This window comes from Pygocentrus nattereri, chromosome 27 (genome assembly GCF_015220715.1).
Source record: "Pygocentrus nattereri isolate fPygNat1 chromosome 27, fPygNat1.pri, whole genome shotgun sequence".
In the NCBI taxonomy this organism is placed as follows: domain Eukaryota; kingdom Metazoa; phylum Chordata; class Actinopteri; order Characiformes; family Serrasalmidae; genus Pygocentrus; species Pygocentrus nattereri.
Window position 1 is genome coordinate 15,271,751 of NC_051237.1, and position 23,196 is coordinate 15,294,946.

General features: G+C 40.9%; 2 protein-coding genes across 4 annotated transcripts in view; both read left to right on the forward strand.

Annotated features, from left to right (window-relative positions):
* The window catches only part of ints1 (integrator complex subunit 1), a 39,076-nt gene extending 38,288 nt beyond the window's left edge, over positions 1-788 (forward strand). For 2 of the 3 annotated variants that reach the window (XM_017707501.2, XM_017707500.2), the window contains exons 49-50: positions 92-201; positions 424-566. In XM_017707501.2, the coding sequence (XP_017562990.1) occupies positions 92-201; positions 424-539 (226 nt within the window). In that variant the 3' untranslated portion in view covers positions 540-566. Of the gene's footprint in view, positions 1-91; positions 202-423 lie in introns of all 3 variants that reach the window. The other variant, XM_017707499.2, reaches the window with a different exon arrangement.
* Positions 789-13,359: 12,571 nt separating this feature from the next.
* si:dkey-43p13.5 (paired mesoderm homeobox protein 2) lies at positions 13,360-19,212 on the forward strand. The gene is made up of 4 exons (XM_017707462.1): positions 13,360-13,423; positions 13,519-13,661; positions 15,592-15,749; positions 18,617-19,212. The coding sequence occupies exons 2-4, from the start codon at positions 13,637-13,639 to the stop codon at positions 19,004-19,006; spliced, it is 573 nt and encodes a 190-aa protein (XP_017562951.1). The 5' UTR covers positions 13,360-13,423; positions 13,519-13,636; the 3' UTR covers positions 19,007-19,212.
* Positions 19,213-23,196: the final 3,984 nt, after the last annotated feature.

Sequence of the window (23,196 nt, forward strand, 5' to 3'; positions counted from 1 at the left end):
GTTCTGTTAGCTGTAACTGAATCTAAATCTAAATTCTTCTCAACTGAGGACCAGAGTTAGTAACCAGTTCTTGTTCTCTTATGTAATATAGTCTAGCCGCAGACTTCCTGCCTACCTTCATGTACTGTATGGGCAGTGGGAACTTTGACGTTGTGCAAACAGCCTTGAGGAACCTTCCAGAATATGTGTTGCTCTGCCAAGGTAACATACTTGGAGAATTTCTAAATGTTCTTTTTAAAAACCTGTGACAAATGGAGAGCTTTGTGCTAGTATACATTGCCCATGATGGCTGTGTCTGTTTATTTAGGCTCCTGGCATTCTTGGCTAGGGTTCACAAGAAAAAGAAAAGGAGATCTTCATGTGACTACAGTACTTAAAGTGCTTAACCAAGTCTGTGCCATTTCGTTTTCTCTTTTTCTGCAGAGCACGCTGACATTCTGCTCCATAAGGCCTTCATAGTGGGAATTTATGGCCAGATTGATACCAGCTCTATGATATCAGAGTCCATGAAGGTCCTGCACATGGAGGCCACAACTTAGACCATCCGTTCCTGCTCCGTTTTTGTTACTGAAAGCATTTTGTTCAGTTTTTCCTTTTTTTCAGTGTAACGTCACTTAATGAGTTTTGATTTTAGATGTATTGTGACCTGTTGAAAAGACTGATGAAAGGACAAAGCAGATAAACCTATATGAATGATTTTGGTGGGGGTTTTTGAGACATTGACATTGATCACTAACTTTCTTTTCTAGAGTGCTTTGCATAATAAACAAAAGGTGTCTGAATATGTAGGTCAGAGTGCAGTTGTGCTGTGTTTGGGGTTTGTTTTTTTTTTTTTTGGACCCCACTGTTTGAGTTTCCATCAGCTTCTCATAAATAGGACGCAGGTTTCTTTCAGTATGTTGTGTTTAGAACAGTTTCCTGCTTTGAGGATGGCTCAGGAGGACGATGAACTCCTTTTTTGCATGGTTGAAAATGAGTCAGGTTACATTCTCTTGGCTTTTCCCTTGCGTTTGTGTCTCTGATGAATTTCCAGCTATGCTACAGCCACCGTGATGGAAGCCAATTTGCCGTGAAAGTGTGAGTTGTTTTTCTCCAGTGTCACTGACTTTATCTGAAAAACCTCTCCGTGGCGTCAGAGGGAACTCTAAGAACAGTGCGCCTGCATGCTGGCCAGTGTCCCCCTCTGGGGTCCGGGTTAAATTAACCACGTCAGTAATTGTTCAGTCACTCAGAGCGAGGGGCCCCAAGTCTGCACAGAGAATAGGGGCAGACTGTGTGATGCAGCGGTCACACGCTTGTCGGACTGTATCTCTATGTTGTGATTGTGTGGTCCTTGTTAACTTGTTAACCAATTCTCACACCGACAAATTTGGTCTTACTTTCTGTTTTAACAGTCTTTTTTCTATTGATTTATGCTGTGGGCAGCATAGTCCACTAACCGGCATAATGATGTTACATTTATCAACATAGAAACAGCGATTTGACTTTGGGGGGGGGGTTGTCCAACGGCGTTTTAAATGCAGCCCGTCTGCTGAACAGTTTGAGCATTCCTGTTAAGTTTCGCATTGACTCTGAGATCTTATGGCAAGGCTTACGACATTTAAAGCTCTTAATGGTCTCTCTCCGGCATATCTAACTGATCTGAAGCGTTAAAGCCTGTCCAGACTGCTCAGCTAAGGCAAGCTTACTGCAAACTCCTAGGATCACTCACAGCTCGGATGGTGAAGATTATTTTCTTATATAGCTCCTAGAAAGCGTTGGAACAGCAGGCGCCTTCCATAAATGGAGTGTGTTTCTCTAAACTCTTTGAGAAATGCTTTAAATTGATTAATACTTTGTGTTTGTTTGACAAAGTAGTAATCAAAGTAACTGCTTAACCTTCAGAAAATGTTGTTTTGCAACCTCAGCCTATGAAAACATGCTATATGTGCTGTTTTCACCGTAAATAACTGGGTAACAGGGTTGAACACCGATCATATTTCTCATTTAACTGATATTAATGCAGTAAATATACACATATATATATATTTTTAGAGTGTGGGAAATAAATTGATAAACTGAACTCCTGGAGGGCGGCACGGTGGCGTGGTGGGTAGCGCTGTCGCCTCACAGCAAGGAGGGTCTAGGTTCGATTCCCCGGCCGGGTGTGGATCCTCTCTGTGTGGAGTTTGCATGTTCTCCCCGTGTCTGTGTGGGTTTCCTCCGGGTTCTCCGGTTTTCTCCCCGTGTCTGTGTGGGTTTCCTCCGGGTTCTCCGGTTTCCTCCCACAGTCCAAAGACATGCAGTCAGGCCAATTGGACGTGCTGAATTGCCCCTGGGTGTGAGTGACTGTGTCTGTCTGTCTGCCCTGCGATGGACTGGCGACCTGTCCAGGATGTATCCTGCCTTCCGCCTGAAGACTGCTGGGATAGGCTCCAGCACCCCCCCGCGACCCTGACGGAGAAGCAGCTTAGAAAATAGATGGATTAACTCCTGTAAAGTGCCAGCATCTCAGAGAATACTGGACAGTTTGAAAAGTGTTTGTAAGTCCAGGTTTGTTTATGCTAGCACATATTTTGGGTTTAAAAGGATGCGTTTGGGACAAACTTTGACATGTCGCAATGTGTAAGGCAGTTCTCGCCAGTAAGAAAAAGACTATCATACAACCTTAGAATAAATAGAACATAAATACAGTTAAACAGAACAAGAATTCCCTGTGTTCAAGAAAGTAGTTGATACTGTATGTTGTAAGCTAGTTAAAAAAACAAAAACAAATGTTGGTTCTGGACATTCCCCTTAACACTCCACAGCCAATCCAACAGCACAGCTGACCTATAGTATTGATTAGCCAAACCGGGAATTGTCAAAACACATTTTGGACTTTTAACTGACTTGGACTTTAGACTAAAACCTATTTGCTGACCTTAAGTGACCTTTTTTTTTTTTTTAAACAAATTTAAAAATGTTTTATCTCCAAAACAAGCACAACCCTACTGAAACTTTAAATGAAATGTCAAGTGTTTCTGTAGTGACCGTTTCAATACTAACAATGTTTTGTTCATTTTGAGGATAGCTTAAGCCAGTACATGACAAGTTAACATAGCTTTAGCAGGTGTACACATAAAATCATATTTGTCATTAAACTTTAAAACAGTGGTATCTAATTGCTCGTGTACTGATTCTGCACTCAGTGCCTCACTGAAGCCTTGCTAGGCTTCTCTGCTGGCCTTCAAGTGGCTTTGTCTATTTAAAAGTTAGCTTTCTGCATAAAGTGGATAAAACAGTAACTCAGCCAAACAATCCACTCTGCATTGGCTTCTCAGGCTCCCACATGGAGTCACACAGTTTATTATTCAGTCTGATTAGCTCAGATTACCAACTATGAGTGTAATGAAACTGAAATCACTCGCCAACAAGTGTTTTTTCAAAACCACACGTTTACCACACAATTCAAAACATAAACAAACACACTAAAAAAAAAACCTAGCAACAGAGGGCTGAGAAAAATAGGGTGGGTCTTCAGATGGTCTGATTGGCTCAGTGTCGGATGTTGTCAGGCGAGTTGCGCCCCTGTCCTGTTGAATGGCACACGGCTTGTGTCGCATACTGGATGGTGTACTGTACTGATACTGTTACTGATGATGAGCAGTATACAGTATTCAGTATACAGTGTACAGTACACTGTATGCTATTTTGAAAATAGTCGTGTTTCAGTAGTAACGTGAAAAGTTTTTTATTTAAAAAATAGACTCATGATAAATCGAAATTGTTTAACTTTTTAAGTGATACTTTATTAATCCCACAAACAGGGAAATTCCACCTCCACATTTATCCCATGTACACACTAGTGAGCGCACACACACACTAGAGGGCAGTGAGCACACTTGCCCAGAGCAGTGGGCAGCCCTATCCACAGCACCCGGGGAGTATTTGGGGGTTAGGTGTCTTGCTCAAGGACACCTCAGTCATGGGCTGTCAGCACTGGGGATCGAATCGGCAACCTTCGGGTCACAGGGCAAGTTCCCTAACCTCCAGCCCACAACTGCCTGTTAAAACTTCATGTTAAAAGAAACCAAAACATATATTTTAAGAAAACAGCATTGAAAAAAAATACAAAAAAAATGTAAGTATTATTTTCACACGTTGAAGCTTAGGGATAAAAGTTTGGGACAGCCACTTGCCAATAGAATGATGATGATTTTTGCATATTCTGACTAGTTTATTACTATTTCACTTATTATTTACTATATTTTTATGGTGAGACAGAAGTTTGAACTAATCAGTAGAAGGGCCCATGTAAGTGAAATTCCAGTGCATTATCAATGGCTCCATTTAGATTACAAGCATAATGAAGTGACAAAATAAATAAAGAAGTAAATGCATTTTATCTCAGCTAACTTGAATAGTTTCATCTCTGTTATCAGTTGCTCAAGCAGCCTTAAACAATCCCTCCCACTATAATTGGTCCTAGTCTCTAGAGGGTTCTGCATCAACGTGAGTGCTCTTGGATCCTAAAAACATAAATATGATAACCAGTGACGCTGGAGATGGCTAAATGGGCCAGATCCTCTTTAGGACAATCATGTTTAACTTTTAGTAAAGGAACTAAATACACCAAGGCAGCATGAGAGTGGCTGGGAGGGTGTCTGGTTACAGTGGGGTGTCCAGGGCAATGGGCTCTTTTGGCTACTGGAGGTTGAATGGGGCAGCATAGGGCAAGACATGCCTGTACTGGAAGCCAGGGGAAGCTGTTCTCTGTTGCGAGTGACAGGCTCTCAGTGAGTAGGGTGCATTTTTTGACTGATGAAAGGCCTGTCCTCCACCGCTGGGTTCCATGCACGGCCACGCTCTCATGCATCTTCGCCGCTCGCCTTTTAACATGTCATAAGTGATGATGAGTGGCTGGGGGAGGAATTTAGGAAACCTCATCTCTTGGTGGACTCAGATTTGCGGCATCTGATTGCGTTCGACTGACAAAATTCCCAGCATCCTTTCGACCTTTGCTCTATGTGAAATGAAAGCGAGAGCTATTTTCTGGCTTCCTGTACACAATTTTAATTTTTCTGCATGTTAAGCCTGCACAGAAACTTTAAATAAGCCAGTCCATCATGCCATCCTTCACTTTGACGTCTTAATTCATTGATGTCTTGTTGTCGTCCATGTGCCAGCACACCTGATCCCGGTACTTATCAGGGCCTTCATGAGCTGCATCACACGTCTTGGGAAGGAAATACCTGGAGCTGTGCAGGGTAGTGGGTCCCCAGGCCTGGAGTTGAGAAGTCATGTCTTAATTGTACATCTCATTGGCGCATTGTCACTACTGGAATGGTTAATTGCTCGTGTTATGGTGCCATCAGTCTACTCTATCATCTATCTAGGGGATGATGCGCTTGATCAGTGTTAATTGCACCTGTAAGGTGTCATGTAACACATACGTCTCTTTTTCAGCAGCTTTTAGTGGCAGGGTTTCATCAGCTTGCCTCAGATGCTTTAACTGCCTTCGCTCTTGCAGAGACGCCAGTCTCCCATAGCACGGCTGGCACTGGGGCGGAACAGAGCTGAGTGACAGTTCTGCTGGAGCTGGTGAGGTGTTACTGAGGCCTATGATGAGCCACTGACACATGCTTTTCATCTTCAAGGTCTTTGGTTCTCAGTAAAGCAGCTGTTTGGCCATTGAGGTGCCATGAATACTTGTGAAAGCACACATGACCTCCAGAGCCTAATTATGGCTGAGTGTGATTGAAATGGCATGTCTACATTAATTCTACTGAGGTTAAACTAAATGTTATAATATACTAACTATACTAACTACTGCAAACAGTGAAATGCTTGCCTTTCTCACGATCTGGGACAGTTAACTGACTGGGTCAGTGGGGAGCTGTGCAGCCTGAGGCACAGGGACAATTACCTGCAAATGTGAAGCTTGCTGTGTTATTAACTTTAACCTAGTGGTTATAAACTATTACCAATTATTAGTTGTTGAAGTACACTATAGTTCCAAAAGTATTTGGTCATCTGCCTTCACATGCATATGAACTTGAGTGACATCCCATTCTTAAACCGTAGGGCTTGGCCCACCCTTTGCAGCTATAACAGCTTTAACTCTTCTGGGAAGCCTTTCAAGTTCTTCCACACCAGACTCGCTCATCCATGTCTTTATGGACCTTTCTTTGTGCACTGGTGTGCAATCATGTTGGAACAGGAAGGGCCATCCCTAAACTGTTCCCACAAAGTTGGAAGCATGAGATTGTCCAAAATGTCTTGGTCTGCTGAAGCATTAAGAGTTCCTTTCATTGGAACTAAGGGGCCGAGCCCAACTCCTGAAACACAAGCCCACTCCTATATAAATATATGTATATATAAATATATATATATATACACATAAACACTTGGCACAATGCAGTCAAACAAGCACCGTTCTCTTGGCAACCACCAAACCCAGACTCACCCATCGGATTGCCAGACGGAGAAGCTGATTCGTCACTCCAGAGAACACGTCTCCACTGCTCTAGAGTCCAGTGGTGACGCTTTACACCATTGCTTTGCATTGCACGTGGTGATGTAAGACTTGGATGCAGCTGCTGGGCCTTGGAAACCCATTCCATGAAGCTCTCTACGCTGTTCCTGAGCTAATCTGAATGTCACACAGGTGGTGTCCTATCATGGTACCATGCTGGAATTCACTGAGCTCCTGAGAGCGACCACTAATGTCTGTAGAAGCAGTCTGCAGGCCTAGGTGTTTGGTTTTATACACCTGTGGCCATGGAAGTGGTTGGAACACCTGAATTCAATGATTTAGATGGGTGACTGAATACTTTTGGCACTATAGTGTACGTGCTGTAAGTGATTGTGCTCTCAATACTCTATAGTCACAAACCCATCAAAGCCCTGAGCAGTCCTGTCACAGATTTCCATGAAAAAAAACGACAAGCAAAACCTAAGCCAAAACTGTGGTTCAGGTAGTTTTTCAAGGTTTAGAAAGTATCATGATTCTAAATCACATCTAAAATGCTCAGTTCAACTGCTTGAAGAATTACTGAAGTGGGCTGAAATGCTAGGTATAAGATAACAAAACAAAAATATTGCACTTTACATCAACTAGTTTTGTCTTAAATGTTCTCGAGACCAGCTGAGCTGAGTATTATTGAATATCAACAGTTTTTCTTTTCTACATGAAATGATCTTATTGAGTATTGCTGTGATGGCTTAACTGGATATGTGTTATTTGTTTGTTCGTTGGTTGCGAATTCAAACATCCTCTGAGGGCAGATTAGAATCTTTTCATTTAATTATAAAAATACATGGATGTCTTTTGGTTTATATTCAGTTGACTTTAGGCAGTGATTCAGAATAAGTTCTGAGTAATGTAATGAGCAATTTTTAAATATTTCAATAAGATGCACTATATTAAAAAATTACCTTTATAATGCTCCAGAAAGTCTATATGAAAATATTATTTGTTGCATTTATGCCCATTTAATCAAAGCAACATAAGCAAATTTAACCACTTCATATAAACAGCTCAACTTAATTAAGATGCGATTTTTAGCTGTGTTGAATTTAGAACCTGGTGGGACAAACTTCATAACTAAAAAACTAATCGTAGAGAAACTCCAACTGAGGGGAATATGTTTTGTATGTAGAGGCAAGGGGCAAACAGTTGATGATGCTACCTTTGTGCCCTCTTTTTGTGTTACTGTTGTTTACCTGTGGAAAACATCATACTATGTTTTATTGATTTTCATGACATCATGCCATCATTACTTTGCAGCCCACTTGTGGTCTTCAGTTGTAGGAAAACCCTTTTTTTCCACTAGCACCACTCATAGATTCACTGGTAGATTCCACTGAATGTGGAAAAAGGGCTGGGGGTGTAAAAGGGGGTCTAAAGATTCTTCTGCCCAGCAGCCTCACAGGCCCATGATCCATCCCATGCTCATACTGGACGGGCTCCTTCTTAAGTGGTTAGCGGAGTGGAGTGACAGAAGGGGAGATATTGCTTGTGTCTCCTTCACCTTTGGGAGGGTCAGAGATGTGCCGCTACCTGCCCGGTGCACACCTGTCGGCTCTGTCTTCTCCTCAACAGCGCCTTCGTCTTAGATCATCTCCTCTCCTTCCACGCATGAGTGGGTGCCTGGCTAGCGTGGAAAGGGGAAAAAAAAACGTCGACTGACTCTTACCTTCCTTTTTCCCCTTGTCGCTTTGAAGTCTAAAGTGTGATTGCTTTTGGATCGCGAGCGCTTTCCTTGAAGGTTTTGACATGAAAAGCGGCCCGGGCTCTCGAGTTTAGCCCAGCGCCAGTGATCCAGGACTAAACCAATCAGCCTGCTGACTGGGAAGATACAATTACCACAGAGAAAGTGAAGACACAGGGAATCCACCGACTCCGTGCCATGCCAAATCACAATGCCCACATTGTGTTACAGTCCATTTTTTTGTTGGTAGTATTTGACAAAACCTATCAGGTGCTAATGGACTTATGTGCTATTACAGTGTCTTCAGGCCAAACTAGGAGATCAGTATCACCAGTAGTGTCAATTGGTGTAAACAGAGTTTAGTTTCACTGAAAAGTGTCACCTAACCTGTCCTCATACTGTTTTTTTTTTTCTTATCAGGGATCCTGATGATACATCATTACTCCTCACTTACGCTTCTACTTGCACTTTGATTTCATTTGAGCTGTCTGTTATCGCTGCCTGCAACATTCAGACACAGTTTCCCATGACTCAAACTATGGATCATCATTCTTTTTTTCCTTTTCGCCTGTAGAGGCAATGTGTTTGCGTAAATGTCACTCTTGTGGATGAGTATTAATGGTATTATGCATTGCTAATGCTTTGTGTCATCTCTGTCCCGTGCTGGCACAGCTGGCCTGGAATCTGATGGCTCCTGAGCTTGTGCGACAACAACAACTAAAATGCCCTTTTTTAATAATAAGTGATGCAATACAACAGTTTGGAGTAATATTTTAAAAATAAAACATGCTTTGTTTGTTTTAGATTAGCAGAAGAGAGCTGGTTTTCTGGGCTCTTTGGTGTCTTTCGTTAGGGATTAGTCCTCTCCTCTTTGAGTCTTAGCCTTGCTGTTTAAGCCTGCCTGTAACAGTCAGCAGATAATGCATGAATCATTTCCTAGTGCTGCAGAAAGCAATTAGCCCTTCTAAATTATGATCCGGCTTCACAAATAGATCAATCAAGAGAATCCATGGCATACTAAGACACAGCCGCAAGCTCATTCGTGACGGTTAATGGTGCCACGAATGAAAGAGCATAACAAATAGTGTGCTGCGTTTATTGTTTGCCACTGTCGCCAACCCATTTAGGCAGCCTATTTACTATCTTATATTTCAATGATTTGCTTTAACTGTGATTTTATATTAAAACAATTGAGATTAGTGTGTTAGCATGAGGGGAATTTGTATAAGCACGTCTTGTTTCTCCTTCTCTGTTTCACGCCCTTGTTTACAGCTCTAGTAAAAAGGAGGTGAAGCCTTTGGGCAGCTTAAAACCCTCACCGAAAAAGTGACGGACCTCCTCTGTATGTTTCAGTGAGTTGTTGATACTGTGACTTGTAGTTAAGCTTTCCATTCTGGCTTTCTCACAAAAGATTCACAGAATAAGCCTGTAAGGCTAGCAGGGCATTAGCTGGACAGCCAGTGTTGTTCTTCTAATGCCTCCTTTTCAATTATCCATGGACAACTTGTTCAGAAATGGCTTCCTGTATTAATGGCTGGATCGGTCAGTCTGCTTTTTAATGCATTTCCACTCCTATTCATTACTCAAACAGGTGTTTGGGATACAAACATCCTGCCTGATTTTAGAGAGTTTTGAAGTCCCTGTTTACCCATGACCATCACACCACATGGACATGTTTATTTAACTTCCTTTCACAAGTGTTCTCTGCCTCAATGCACCTGAAGCAACACATCAACTGATAAAGCCTTTCATAAGCTACATCAGGTGTTTGGGGGCAGGAAACGATTGAAACTGTGAAAGACTGTTTGCACCACACACTTTTTTCTTCAGTAACATTGATATAATGTATTTCGAAGAATGAAATGTTCATGCTTTACAAAACTGTAAGCCGTCCCACAGGTGGGAACGCTAGTCAGCATTGCTAGGTGAGAATGCTAGTGTTTTTCCATCTATCCATCCATCTATCCATCCTCCACCGCTTATCAGAGTCCGGGTCGCAGGGGCAGCAGCCTAGGCAAAGAGGCCCAGGCCTCCCTCTCCTCCGCCACCTCCTCCAGCTCTTTCGGAGGGATGCCGAGGCGTTCCCAAGACAGTCGAGAGATATAATCCCTCCAACGCGTCCTGGGTCTTCCCGAATCGCCGAGCTCTAGTGGTTTATTGTGCTTAAATGTTTTTTTTATTGTGGCAGATGTGCCCAAGCTTTTTCATATATGGAAAGATGCTATCTAGGGTTCTCACTCTTCCTCTTTTGCCCCTCATTGCTCACTAGCAGCTCAACAGAATCATCACAGAGCCAAAGGTCTGTGATAATACTTATGGAGAAAAAATGTTCTTATAAAAATAATTTCTTAATATTAATTAAAGATACACTGTTGAATGACTTTCCATTCTGTTTCCAGAATTGCCCCTAGGGGGCCTGTGCAGAGATGCTAATTTAAAAATAATTAAAAGTAGTTTGGTGTGAAATTGTGTATTCCTTACAATGGCAATGATATGGAACCAAGAGTTGCGATATCTACATCTACTTTTTTTTTATTATCCAAATTGACTAGTGTGATTTTTATTTATACTGTTGACAATGGTAAAATAGTGGTAAATCTGAAAAAAGTAAGTTTCCTTTGAGTACTATTTTGCCTTGCACGTACCTCTCTCTTTATGTCAAAACTACTGTAAAACAATGTCTTACACTTCAGGCCTTGTATTATAAACATTTCATGTAACACCTTTTGGTGAGAGGGGTTAAACTCTTCAGATATCTGATTCCTAGCACTACTGCTGGGAATATTTCACGTTAAACCACTCTGAACTACTTTACTTACATTTTAGTTATGCAGAAACATCAGAAATGTTCCTTTTCTTCTAAGGAACTGTGTAGAAGACGAATACCTGCCCACAAGTCTTTTTTTGCTTTTATCCATTTCAACGCAGGAAGAGCTACAGGAAGTAGCTGATTAGTTGAATCAGGTGTGTTACTGCAGGGACAACATCTAAATACACAAGGCAGGGGTTCTCCAGGGCTGGAAAGTAGACAACTAGTAGACAACTCAAGCCAGATGGAATTAACAATGTCTGGTGTTCCAAAAGGAGACTTCATATCTTGGGACTTGTTTTGTAGATCTACACTTTAGTCATCGGATCAAGAAATTCCTGTGGCAGAACTGTTTCCACGATTCTCCAGTGTTTCATTTAGCTTCTGCAGCATTGAAAGTTACTTCCCAACAACACCTGTTATTAAGCTCAAGCTGCTGAAACTAGTGTGGACAGTGTGCGGGGGATATCTGGTGTTTGGACAGGTGTAGAGAGATCTGTTGTCCTCCTTGCTCCTTCGTGACTCAGAGTGTTCGGCTCTTCCCAGCTATGTTGTCTGAGGGCTGATCAAAGCCCCAGTGGTTAGCACACCGAGGCCGGTGACAGCTCTGCATGATCTGATCAGCCGTCAGGGTGCACGGGGGTGACTGCGAGGTAATAAGCTTTCAGTGGATTAATTGACACACCTGGGTTTGGTTCCCAGACAGTCGATCATGGCGCACTCATCGCCTGTCTGTCAACGCCTGCCATGCAGCTGCATCGAATGGATTGCTGTCCTCTTTGAATGGTGTCCAGATGTAAACGCAGATGTGTGAGAAGGTTTCCTGTTTTCACAAGTCGCCAAATTATTTTAGACCCTTTGCAATAGAGAGTAGGGTCATGCAGGTATCTTCATTTCAGCTTTCTGCATTGGGGAAATCATATCAATCTGACAGAGTTTTGAACCACTCCAGTTCAGTTCCTCACCTTTTTGAAGGCAAGAAGGGTCTGAAACACCTTTCATTGGTCAATCCAGTGTTGGCTGTGAAGGCGATCGGTTTTCAAAGGACAGGGATCGGTGACCCGCAGCCATTGTTAGTGAACTCTGTCCTAAGCCTAGCCCTTAAACAATTCCTTCTGTTTGGACAGGTGATCATCTTCTCATTGTGGGGACGGGCTTGAGAGAGAGAACCCACTCAGACAGTTCCTCGATCAAAGGAATCAGCTTTAATCATTTTCATCTGGTGACAGAATTCCCAGCTGCTCTGACACTCTCTGCATTTCAGCCGCAACTGGCTTTGTAAATTTCATTTTTGAGTCACATTTGATTATAGAAACTCATCAGCACCTTCCCAGAGGAAAATCTCTCTCTCTCTCTTCTTTTCCGGACGTGTAGAGGAGCAAATGAGCGTGATGCAAACAGCCATATGCCGTAAATGGGCTAGTAAATGAATGTCAATTATGTGGTCCAATTAGTGGGATGTGTTTACTGTGCAAATAGAGGCTGTTTGTTTGTGCTCTCGCCGAAGATTTTATCTAAATCTCTGTGTGTATTGGGGGTCCTTACTGAAAGCTTCTCAGCTGTGAACCCCTGATCCTTTCTCTCTGATTTAATATCCTTGTTTCACAAGCACATGTTTTCAAGACCTAAGCCTCACAAATGACTGCAGTAATGACTACACATAGATGGAGAAGCAGGCCTAACCAGCGACTGTATACGTGTCTGTCTAAGTGTTCGCATCTCTGGAACAAGGTTTTTTCCTTTCTTTTCTCGTTACACTCCAGTGCCTTGTGTCTGGTTTGTCACATTAATAGAGAGTACAGAAGCCGAATAGTGCCTGAACTTGCCTGACGAGCACAGCAGAACAAACAAAGGCCTCCCCAAATGGAAGTGAGGGACTGTATTCACCGCTCTCTTATCAGGCTGGGGTGGGGATATGAAGGAATTAGGTGTCACGGTGGAACACTGATGAAGAGTGATGCTCTCAGAGTCTGCGCTTAAATGAAGCGTGGGGTGAATTCCCGTACCTATGATTGGATGTTTTTCTCTGTTCAAACCCAGCCCTGTTCAAGTGGGGATTAGTGGTCACAGGTGGGTCATGTGATTGCAAGAGAAGGTGGGGGCCCTATGAAAGTGGAAATCACACCTGACTCAGGTGACTGAGCTTTACCCCGAAGAAGAATGCGGATCTTTTCTTTGTCTGACCGACTAGGAGTATCCGCAGACACCATGGATTTCCAGTGACGACTCTTCCAACAGCTTCATATTACAGTGTTATCTGCCACCTAATCTCAAGGAAGACCTGTAAATCATCTTCACCTCAAGAGAGGCATGTCTGCAGAGGTTTGGTCGTGTACCTGATCAGATCAGCAGCGACAGAGCCAAACATCTATTGTGCTGGGTCTTCAAGCTTACTGCTGTTCTGGCCTCTTCTGGACTGTCTTCTGTGGATCTTTAGCAGGTCATCATGTTTGGCTCTGGGCAGCTCCTGTCAACTTTGGGCCCTGGCGTCCTCCACTCCCCAGCAGCTCACTTCTTTCCTGCTTTTCCCAGCAGGCTGTGCCCTCCTCAGCTCCTGATTCCCACTCCACTGCTCAGCTATGAGCTCCTGCGCACCTACCTGCAGCCCGAGCCCTGCAAACAAGCTCTGTTGCTGGCCTCGCAAGCCGCTGGCATGGTCCACCTCTCCGAGAACATTGGTAAGAGCCGTGCAGTGTGTAATCAGTTTGTTTAATGGAATTTAATGTTGATTTTGAAATTAATTAGATAATGTTCTTGCCTTCAATAAGTTATATTTTTATATTATAATTTATATATAATTTGCTGAATAATTAATACACTGTCCTGAATGTATCCAGTAATGCATTCCAGTACAATATACAGAAAGTAATACATTCATGTAGTGGTAAGGCACATGTGAAAATCTCTGCTGCTGTAGTTTTTATTTAATTCACTCTCTTCCAGTTACTGTTACTGCAGTTTTAGTCATGTAATTCTTCTATTAATATTTCAGTTTCATGAAATGTACAAATTACAACATCGTCAACTTGAATTGTCTCAGTACTACTAAGATTAATAACTGATCATAACATTGATTTATCAGTCTACTCAGGCTTTAGCAGAGCTCAGTAACACTGAGATTAATAACTGATCATAACATTGATTTATCAGTCTACTCAGGCTTTAGTAGAGCTCAGTAACACTGAGATTAACAGCTGATCATCTAATTGATTTATCAGTCTACTCAGGCTTTAGAAGAGCTCAGTAACACTGAGATTAATAACTGATCACCACATTGATTCATCATAGTATCAGTCTACTTCAGCAGGAACTTCAGAAACCTTCTTTTTTTAGTTCTTCTAGTCTTTATGGGCCATGTGCTGATTTTAAAATAGTTAATAAACGAGCACTGATGGTGTTTATTAAAGGTGATGTATAATTTTTACATTTAGTAAATACTCTAAAAGTCTTCTTCTAAAAAATAAAGGCAACTGTAATCTGAATACTGCCTTTACAAAATGTAACTTAGATTGAATACAGAATCCTGATTTTTGTATTCTGAATATATGTATATATATATATATATATATATATATATATATATATATATATATATATATATATATATATATATATATATATATATATATATACACACATACATACATACATACACACACACACACACACACACACACACACACACACACACACACACACACACACACACAGTACTTGTACTGATAAATCCCAACCATGTATGACATCACTGTCAAACAAAAAATGTATCTCCTATTTTATCTATTTTATATTTTTCTACATCATTTGAACATGGAGGCTATCTTTTACAAAAATTTCAAGATGAAATAATATGAACTAATAAAATCCACCAAAATCCCTTAGAGTAAAAATTACATTAAAAGCTCAGAATGTTTTTGCCTGCTCCTGTAAAAGTAATGTTTTGAAGATGCATGTTTTTCTTTGGACAGTGATGATACATATACACGTTTAATTTTTATGTTTTTTGGACATAATGTGAAAATTACAGCTACCCTTTACTTTGTGTTAAAATGGCACGATGAATGGACCAACACGAATGGTCCAAAATTAGAGATAACATTTTCACGATACAAGTTGATATCCATTTTTGGAATGTTGTTGTGTCATCAAAGTAAATAATAATTTCCCTAATTCCTTATCAAGTGAATAAATGAATTAAAGTATTGGTTTTTTGGAGATAAAGTCTTTTTAGATACCTCTTAGAGAACATAGAACAGAGCAGCCTATAAGAAAGTATGTTAAAAGACTGTTTTTTGTTTTTTTTGTCCAGTGAAGCAGCAAAACAGAGTGCTTTGCATTGTTTATTTAGGCAATAGATTTTTAATAATGTACATGCACAGTAGGAGAGGTAATTTGAGGATGGTGGTCTGCTCTCTGATAACATCCACCCTCCACATTTTAATGGGACTCGGAGTGTTTACACAGGATCGCCTAACAGCTCGTAACTAACAATCAATTACGCGCCTCTGCTGAAGAGAGTTTAATGAACACTGGCGCTAATTAGCCAATCTAGAGCCGTTAGTTGCCCGTCAGCGTTTGTCTAATTGGCCACTGTGATGCGGCTTCCAGATGAACCACGGCCAGTGAAGCAGCGGCGCGCCAGAGCCAACTACAGCAGCTGGCAGCTGGAGGAGCTGGAGAAGGCCTTTGAGAGCACACACTACCCTGACGTCTTCATGCGCGAGGCCCTGGCCCTCCGACTGGACCTCATTGAGGCCAGGGTGCAGGTATGGACTTGTAGTTTGGATCGCTGTTCTTGTAGACCATTGAAATGGTGAAGAGCAGTACATAGGGCTGGAGCTGTGGTGAGACCTCATTCCTGCAGTTGCTTTCTGGGACTTTCTTAAAAAAGGTGGTACTTCAAGGGTTGTTTAGTAAAGGGAATGGTTCTCTTCAGAACCATGAGTTCTGTATTGAACCATTTCATGCTTAAATGGTTCTTTGCCTAGTGAAATGGTTCTGCAGGTTGATGAAGAACATGCTGTATATGGTTCTGTATAGAACGTTTTTGCATGCTGACGTGTGGCACATAAATATACGTATGCTGTGCTTTTATAGGGATCTGTTGAAACAATAATTTGGCTTAAAAAATCCCTTATTCCAAATGTACTCCGTTAGGTAGTTTGATGTGTGAAGTTTGCTTCTTTAGTTTTGCACTAGCTACAAAGTTAATGTTTCTAACACAGCACTGTGCTACTTAGGGCCCCCACGAGCCAGTGGCCCCACAAAAATACAAATTAGATATACCGTACATGCTGATGTTAAATAACCTATTCCAAAATAGACTGTACATATTTAAAATATCTGTTATTTTTATAATTATTTATTCAGTTATTTATTATTTAGGTATTGTACTATATCAGAAATGGTATTAAGTGATATTATCACCCTGTATTGGTAGATGATTTTGCTTGTTTCTTGCCAACACTGTGAGACAATTAAATGACTCTTCAGTTGAATGACTTTAAAAAACTAAACATGTCTAGAAATAAGTTAACAGGTCTATATCATGAAAAAAAAAAAACTTGTAAACTTGAAATGAAAGGGAATAAACTCATATTTAACCATTTTAAAGGTTTATGCTCTTCACTAAACTGCAAAAAGAGTGCATTTTGAATTCATTCAACATTTATGTCCACATTTATCTGCCCATTTACCCTACAGCAGTTTAGCCTTGTCTACTCACACTGATATTACTATTGATATTATATTATTATATTATACACGTTATAAGGAGTGTTTCACCCTGGTTCTTCTATTTGAATAAAGCACAAAACAAGGCAGCCAGTCAGAATTGGAAAGTAGTGGTAAAGAGAGGTTTCATTTGCCATGAAAAATGAATTATGACTGTTTTGGAAACGACACCCAGACAAATCTTATAAGTAGAGCTCAGGAAAAAAGTAAAACACACAAAAAGGTACGATATGGGCCTTAAAATATTCTTACAACAGTTTTAAAATGAAATACTACATTATCTGTCAAGTAGATCTAAGACAGTTTCATTTACTTTTCAAGTAATTTAAAATTGGGCATCCAAGGGTCTCATTCCTCATGTCTAAGACCACCCCAGTGCAAAACGCTAATAGACTTTCTGATGTGGTTTCTAACATTGTATAAAAACGGACAGTGTACATTGCATAGCTAAAGCAGTCAAGCATCAACGTTGAATATTGTTTGTAATTAGTTTGTAATTAATTTTTTTTTTAATAATTTTTTTTATAGATACTACATATTGCCACACAAGCTACATAACCCAGTCTATTAGAAATCACCTAACTTGAAATGGTTTGAGGCAAATTTGCACCAGACATTTGTGCAATGCTAATTGGTGGGGATACGTTTCCATAGCAGGGTTTCCATTCAAACCGGCTAATTTTAGGAGAATTTCCGAAAGGTTGGCAAAAGAAAATTCAAGTGAATTAATATTTCAGCAAATGATTGTTTTGTGCAAATCCCTGAATGTGACAAGACAGACTTGCACCCTTTGACATGAGGCAAGAGTCTAGCTCACTGTGTGTGTATGCGGTTTGATTATTTGACCTTTTATTAGCACTCAGTAGAGCAGTTCTGACAGCCCAACTGAACATGACTGTAGCCCTACCCGTTCGGAGATGCCAGGCCGAATGGGCAGTGGCCTCTTTATTGAGGCCTGAATTCGCTGCCCCACTTCACCGCTGCCCACTGAACTACACAGCACAGTACAATGAACAATGTAGTGCAAACTCATATACGTGACCCAATTTTAGAAACGCACCTGAGCTACATTTCACAAACACGCTGCAAATAGAGAAACCACATGAAGCTTCAGAAATGCCGCAAAGCCCATCACGGCACATTGGAAATGGAAGACTCTTAAAGGGGATGGAAAATCTTAGAAGGAAAATGGCAGACTGACAGAGGTTGATAGGACTGTGGGGACATTTCAGTAGGTTCATGTTCATCTTGACTGGCTAGTTAGCTGTCTGGCATCTTATAGCTGTACAACAATAGATATCACTCATATCTGGTGTGGCTACTTGAAATTGTACAGTTACACTCTACAGCTGATTCCCTTTACAATACAAGGATGTTAATGATCTGTTGGTGTAAAATTTAGCTTACTTTTACCAGTCAATGTTTATGTTGAATAGAGTTTGAAAGTTTGAATAGCTTCATCTCCTTTGTGTTTTCAGTTTTGCAGTGCATTTGTAAAATGTAGTGCTTGATGAAAGTGTTGCATGTATTTGGAGAGCACTTTTAAACTTGCAGCATCTGGGAAATGCAGTGCATGTGTTGTCATTTTTAATGAACATGTTTTGTGCATTTGCAGCTCATTTTTTTTGTGTTGCAGTGCACTGGGTCTCGTCGGCCAATGTACCGAACCCCTGCAAATGCCAGCATTTCTTCTTTAAACCAACTTTTCTACCTCATTCAAACATAAAAAAACTTCTTATTAGCTGCGCTCATAGTCCTTGGCTGATGAACTGCATTTGCTGAAAAGGGAACCTGTAAATTAAACCATCACTTTATTATAAACAGCATTTTTCTTGTGGACTGAGCAATTGCTGATCCATAAATACAACACTTTTCCTAAAAGATGTTTATCTGTGCGCAGGTGTGGTTCCAGAACCGCAGGGCTAAGATGCGCAGACAGATGAAGCTGCAAGGCCAGGTGGGGGAGCCATGTACTGGCAGGGAGAGTGAGGCCAGGCAGCCAGTGCTGTCCAGCAGGAGCACAGAGCCAGACAGTATCCAGGGGCCATGCTGGGACAGGAAGCAGGAGAAGGGAAGCCCTTCATGGCCCAAGCCTTCACCAGCAGCCATGAGCAGCCCTGGGTCTGGGTCAGAGCGGCCCAGCCAGGAGGAGTTCCGCTCGTGCAGCATCGCCAAGTTGAGGGCCAAGGCCAGAGATTATGAGGCCGAGATCCACAGCAGCGTGGCCAAGGCCGGCAGGGAGCGGCACCTAAAAGCGCAGGTGTTCACCGTGGACACAGACAGTAACTGATAGAGACCTGCCAACAGAGCGCACAAACAACACTGTAATGCAGGATGAGCAGAAATGTCTGAATTCATGTAATGCCAGTTTATTTATTGTCACCTCATCATCACATAGGTCGCTTGTTCACACATGAGGATTAACCAATGTCGGTGTGAGACACAAAACAAGAACACAAATCTGTGAACATGCCCTCTTGTTTCTGTGATTTTTAGTTTTTTCCCTCCATCATAACTTCCTGTCTGTGATGTTTGAGGCATCAGTACTGTAAATTCTTTAGAGCGGTCACTATTGATAGTATATAAATAATCTTACCTAAGAAACTTACTGATAATTTTGGTTATTTATCAAGTAATCAAAGGCCAAAACATTCAAATGGACGTCATAGGACAATCACAAACCATACATAGGCCTGTTAAACATAAATATTTTTCACAAAAATACTTTATTGTAAAAAAAAAATGAGGCAAACCTCTTTAAAAACACTACAAAAAATATCAGAAGTGCATGTTTTTCCATTCTTTTTTAGTGTGAATATGAAAACTGCCAATTAACACTGGTGATTTATTGAGAAGGTCCATTTTCATCAGCATTATTTTTTTTATAAGTGAAGTTGAAATTGTGACGGGCCTACTTCATTTAATCTTTTTATGATGGTCGTTTTATGTTCTAATGTGCTTTCTATTATCTATGATAATGCTTGGAATGGACTGATGTCATTATCCAAAACACTTAATGTATATATCTGCTGATGCTGATACATAAACATTTTTAAAATGTAGAAACTGGAATCAGATCCACCTGGATTAGCATTATGGAGAAACAAAATATTTCCAAAACAGGCCAAAAAAGAGGTTAGGGAACTGACCCTGTGACCGGAAGGTCGCCGGTTCAATCCCCAGCGCTGGACATGGACAGTCCATGACTGAGGCGTCCTTGAGCAAGACACCTAACCCCCAACTGCTCCCTGGGTGCTGTGGATTGGGCTGCCCACCGCTCCAGGCAAGTGTGCTCACTGCCCCCTAGTGTGTGTGTCTATTCACTAGTGTGTATGTGGTGTTTCACTTCACAGATGGGGTAAATGCAGACGTGGAATTTCCCTGTTTGTGGGTTTAATAAAGTATTGCTTAAATTAAAGGCAATGAAATGTGAATATTATAGTCTATATACCTTTACAGATTGGTTTTAAACATCTGCTGATACTGATATGATTCTGATATTATTGTGCATCCCTTGGTATAATATTTCTTACCTGACCTGCTTTCAAGTGAATTACTATAATAATTTTAAATCAATATATATTTGCGATGCAGAATCAATCTAGAATAAAATTATTTTAAAGGCTCTCTATGTACGATGTAACCCAAAGGCTGTATTTACAATATTACATTTGTGTTACGATTTGTGTTTCTCCAGATTGGAGAGGGTAAAATAGTTTTCTCATGCGCTCTTGTTGGGGAAACCATTTCAGAGCTATTAAAAGACGAACGTTTAGAGCTTTATTTGAAAAGGAAACGAGTGATGAGCTCATCGATGGCCACCCCTTCCGTCGGCTATCCTGTTACACTGACACAGGATGTCTGCAAGCTGCCACAGGCTCTGGGCAAACACAATGGGGACGGTTGGCCCCTCTGACAGAGGTGCTCTACAAAGATTACATAGTTAAATACATTTGTCATGTTTCTTCCTTCCCCTTTCATACTGTAGGTGAGGATTATGTTAACAGTTTATTGTTAACAATAAAATAATTTCAAAAAGTAATCACAGGCAGTTACAGGATTTTGCCATGGATTGAGTAAAATAATTTCTAATAGAGGAACAAAATTGGATAAAATTGTAGTTATTAAGTAGACCAGTTTAATCATAAATGTCAATCTTGTGGAAATAAGGCATCATTGCTGAACAACAGGGCCTCCAGTTGTGTGTTGTTATACAAACCCTAGCTGTTCCACGTCTAATGAATTTCAGAGCCTCTCAGTAGGAGACTTTCTTGAAGGATCAGCAGAATCACAGAGCTCTGTGGCCTTTTTATAAGGTCAGAAGCCCTGAACACACGGACTTGGTCTGACCACTTTTTTTTCTGTGCCTTATGGAAGATCTTCAGCAACAGCATTAACATTTGAGATACAAGCCCAGCAAATGAAAATAAAAAGAACCGGCCATTGTTTTTAGAGTAGACTGCATTCCTCTCAGGGCAATAATAGGTTTCTTATTGGTTCTGACATGGCTGTGATGTGAGGACGCCCCCTTCTGGTTTTGGATGCATCTGCAGGGGCATTTTGTAGGCCATGTCAGGCTTGTTCCATTCTAATACTACACTGTTTAGCAAACTCACCAGCTTTTTTGAAGTAAATAGAAGAAAATGACACTTTTAATTTAAAATAAACTGTTGTAATTGCTTGTTTACCCCTTCTTTCGTGTTATATCTTTGCAATATAAGTTAACACCGTGGCATAGATGTTTTAATCATGGCTTTAAAGGGGAATTCTGCTGATTTTTCTACATTTCTCCAAAATTCAACTTTTAAATGTAAACAAAGTCATTCAGAGTGCTTTGATGTGAAATTATATTACATTACATTACATTATGCTTCATTCTAGAGAAAATTACCAAGCCAGGACTCTTCACAGTGGTGGTGATAGGAACCAGACATCTGAAGTGCTTAATGCCTCTAAAACCTACCTAAACAGTATGAAATCCTTACATAATACATACTTACTAAATCCTTACTAAATACTTGTCAGTGAAAAGGGAGATGCAGGCAAAATAGTACCCAAATAACTTCAATTCTTACATTTTTAAACCATTATTAAAATAGCATAAAAAACTGCACACATGAGTAGCTTAATATAAATATACTATATACTATATAATATAAATAAAATTTGTGTTCTTAGCATTGTGAACTGCTGGTTTCTAGCACCACCACTGTACAAAAGTTCAAGTCTGAAGGTGTCTCCTCAATGCATCATTTCACTTCAAAGCACTCTGAATGACTGTCTACATCTCAACAACTGAATTATGCAGAAATTTTGAAAAATTGGTGGGATTCCCCTTTAAGTTTGCAATGTTGTCCTCAATGCCACTACACTTATAGTCTAAATGAAAGACTATATAGGTCAGAGCAACAAGCACTCTTTGTTTACCGACGGTGGCCTAAAAAGAGAGTCAGCGCTGGCCTATGCAAATTAGATCTGAGGGCTCTGTTAACATTCATTATGAGCAGAACTGGAGTGCTCATTAATGCATTCATATCACACCATGATTCAAATAAAAGACTACAAATGTTCAACAGTCTCATAAAAGGGACTGACAAAGTTTCACATGAGACTTTTCCTCCCAATGGAATTATACACCAAACGGCCACTTCATTAAGCACAGCTGCCTTGTATCTACTAGGATCACTTTGTAGTTCTACACTTACAGACTGTAGTCCATCTCTTTCTTTGCATACTTCTGTTAACCCCCTTTCACTTTCTTCAGTGGTTAGGACCCCCACGGGACGTGTTAGCATGTTAGTGTTGCCCTAGTGTGAGTGGATCAGACACTGCAGCGCTGCTGGAGGTTTTAAACCCTGTGTTCCCTCACTGTCCGCTCTATTAGACACTCCTACCTTTTTTAGTCCACCTTGTAGATGTAAAGTCAGAGACAGTAGCTCATCTCTTGCTGCACACTTTGTGTTGGTCATCCTCTAGCCCTTCATCAGTGGTCAGAGGACACTGCCCACAGGATGCTATTGGCTGAATATTTTTGATTAGTGAACTATTCCTAATTCAGCAGTGACACTGAAGTGTTTAAAAACCCAAGGATTCACTCAGACCAAGACACACACACTAACACACTACCTCCATGTCGGTGTTACTGCAGTGCCGAGAATGACCCACCACCCAAATAATACCTGCTCCGTGGTTGTCGAGTGGGCTCCTGACCAATGAAGAACAGCATAAAAGGGGCTAACAAAGTATGCAGAGAAACAGATGAGCTACAGTCTGTAATTGTAGAACTTCAAAGTGCACCTACATGGTAAGTGCTAAGCTGATATTATCAAGTAAGCCTCTGGTGTAAAATGCGAAGGCAGCACTGGGTTTATGCTATTTTAACTTTAATAAAAGTGCTGACTGACTTGTGAATGAGTCGTTCCTTTGAACCAGTGTGTTTCCATAAATCAAACTTGTAACATCTAACTCATTCCCAATTTT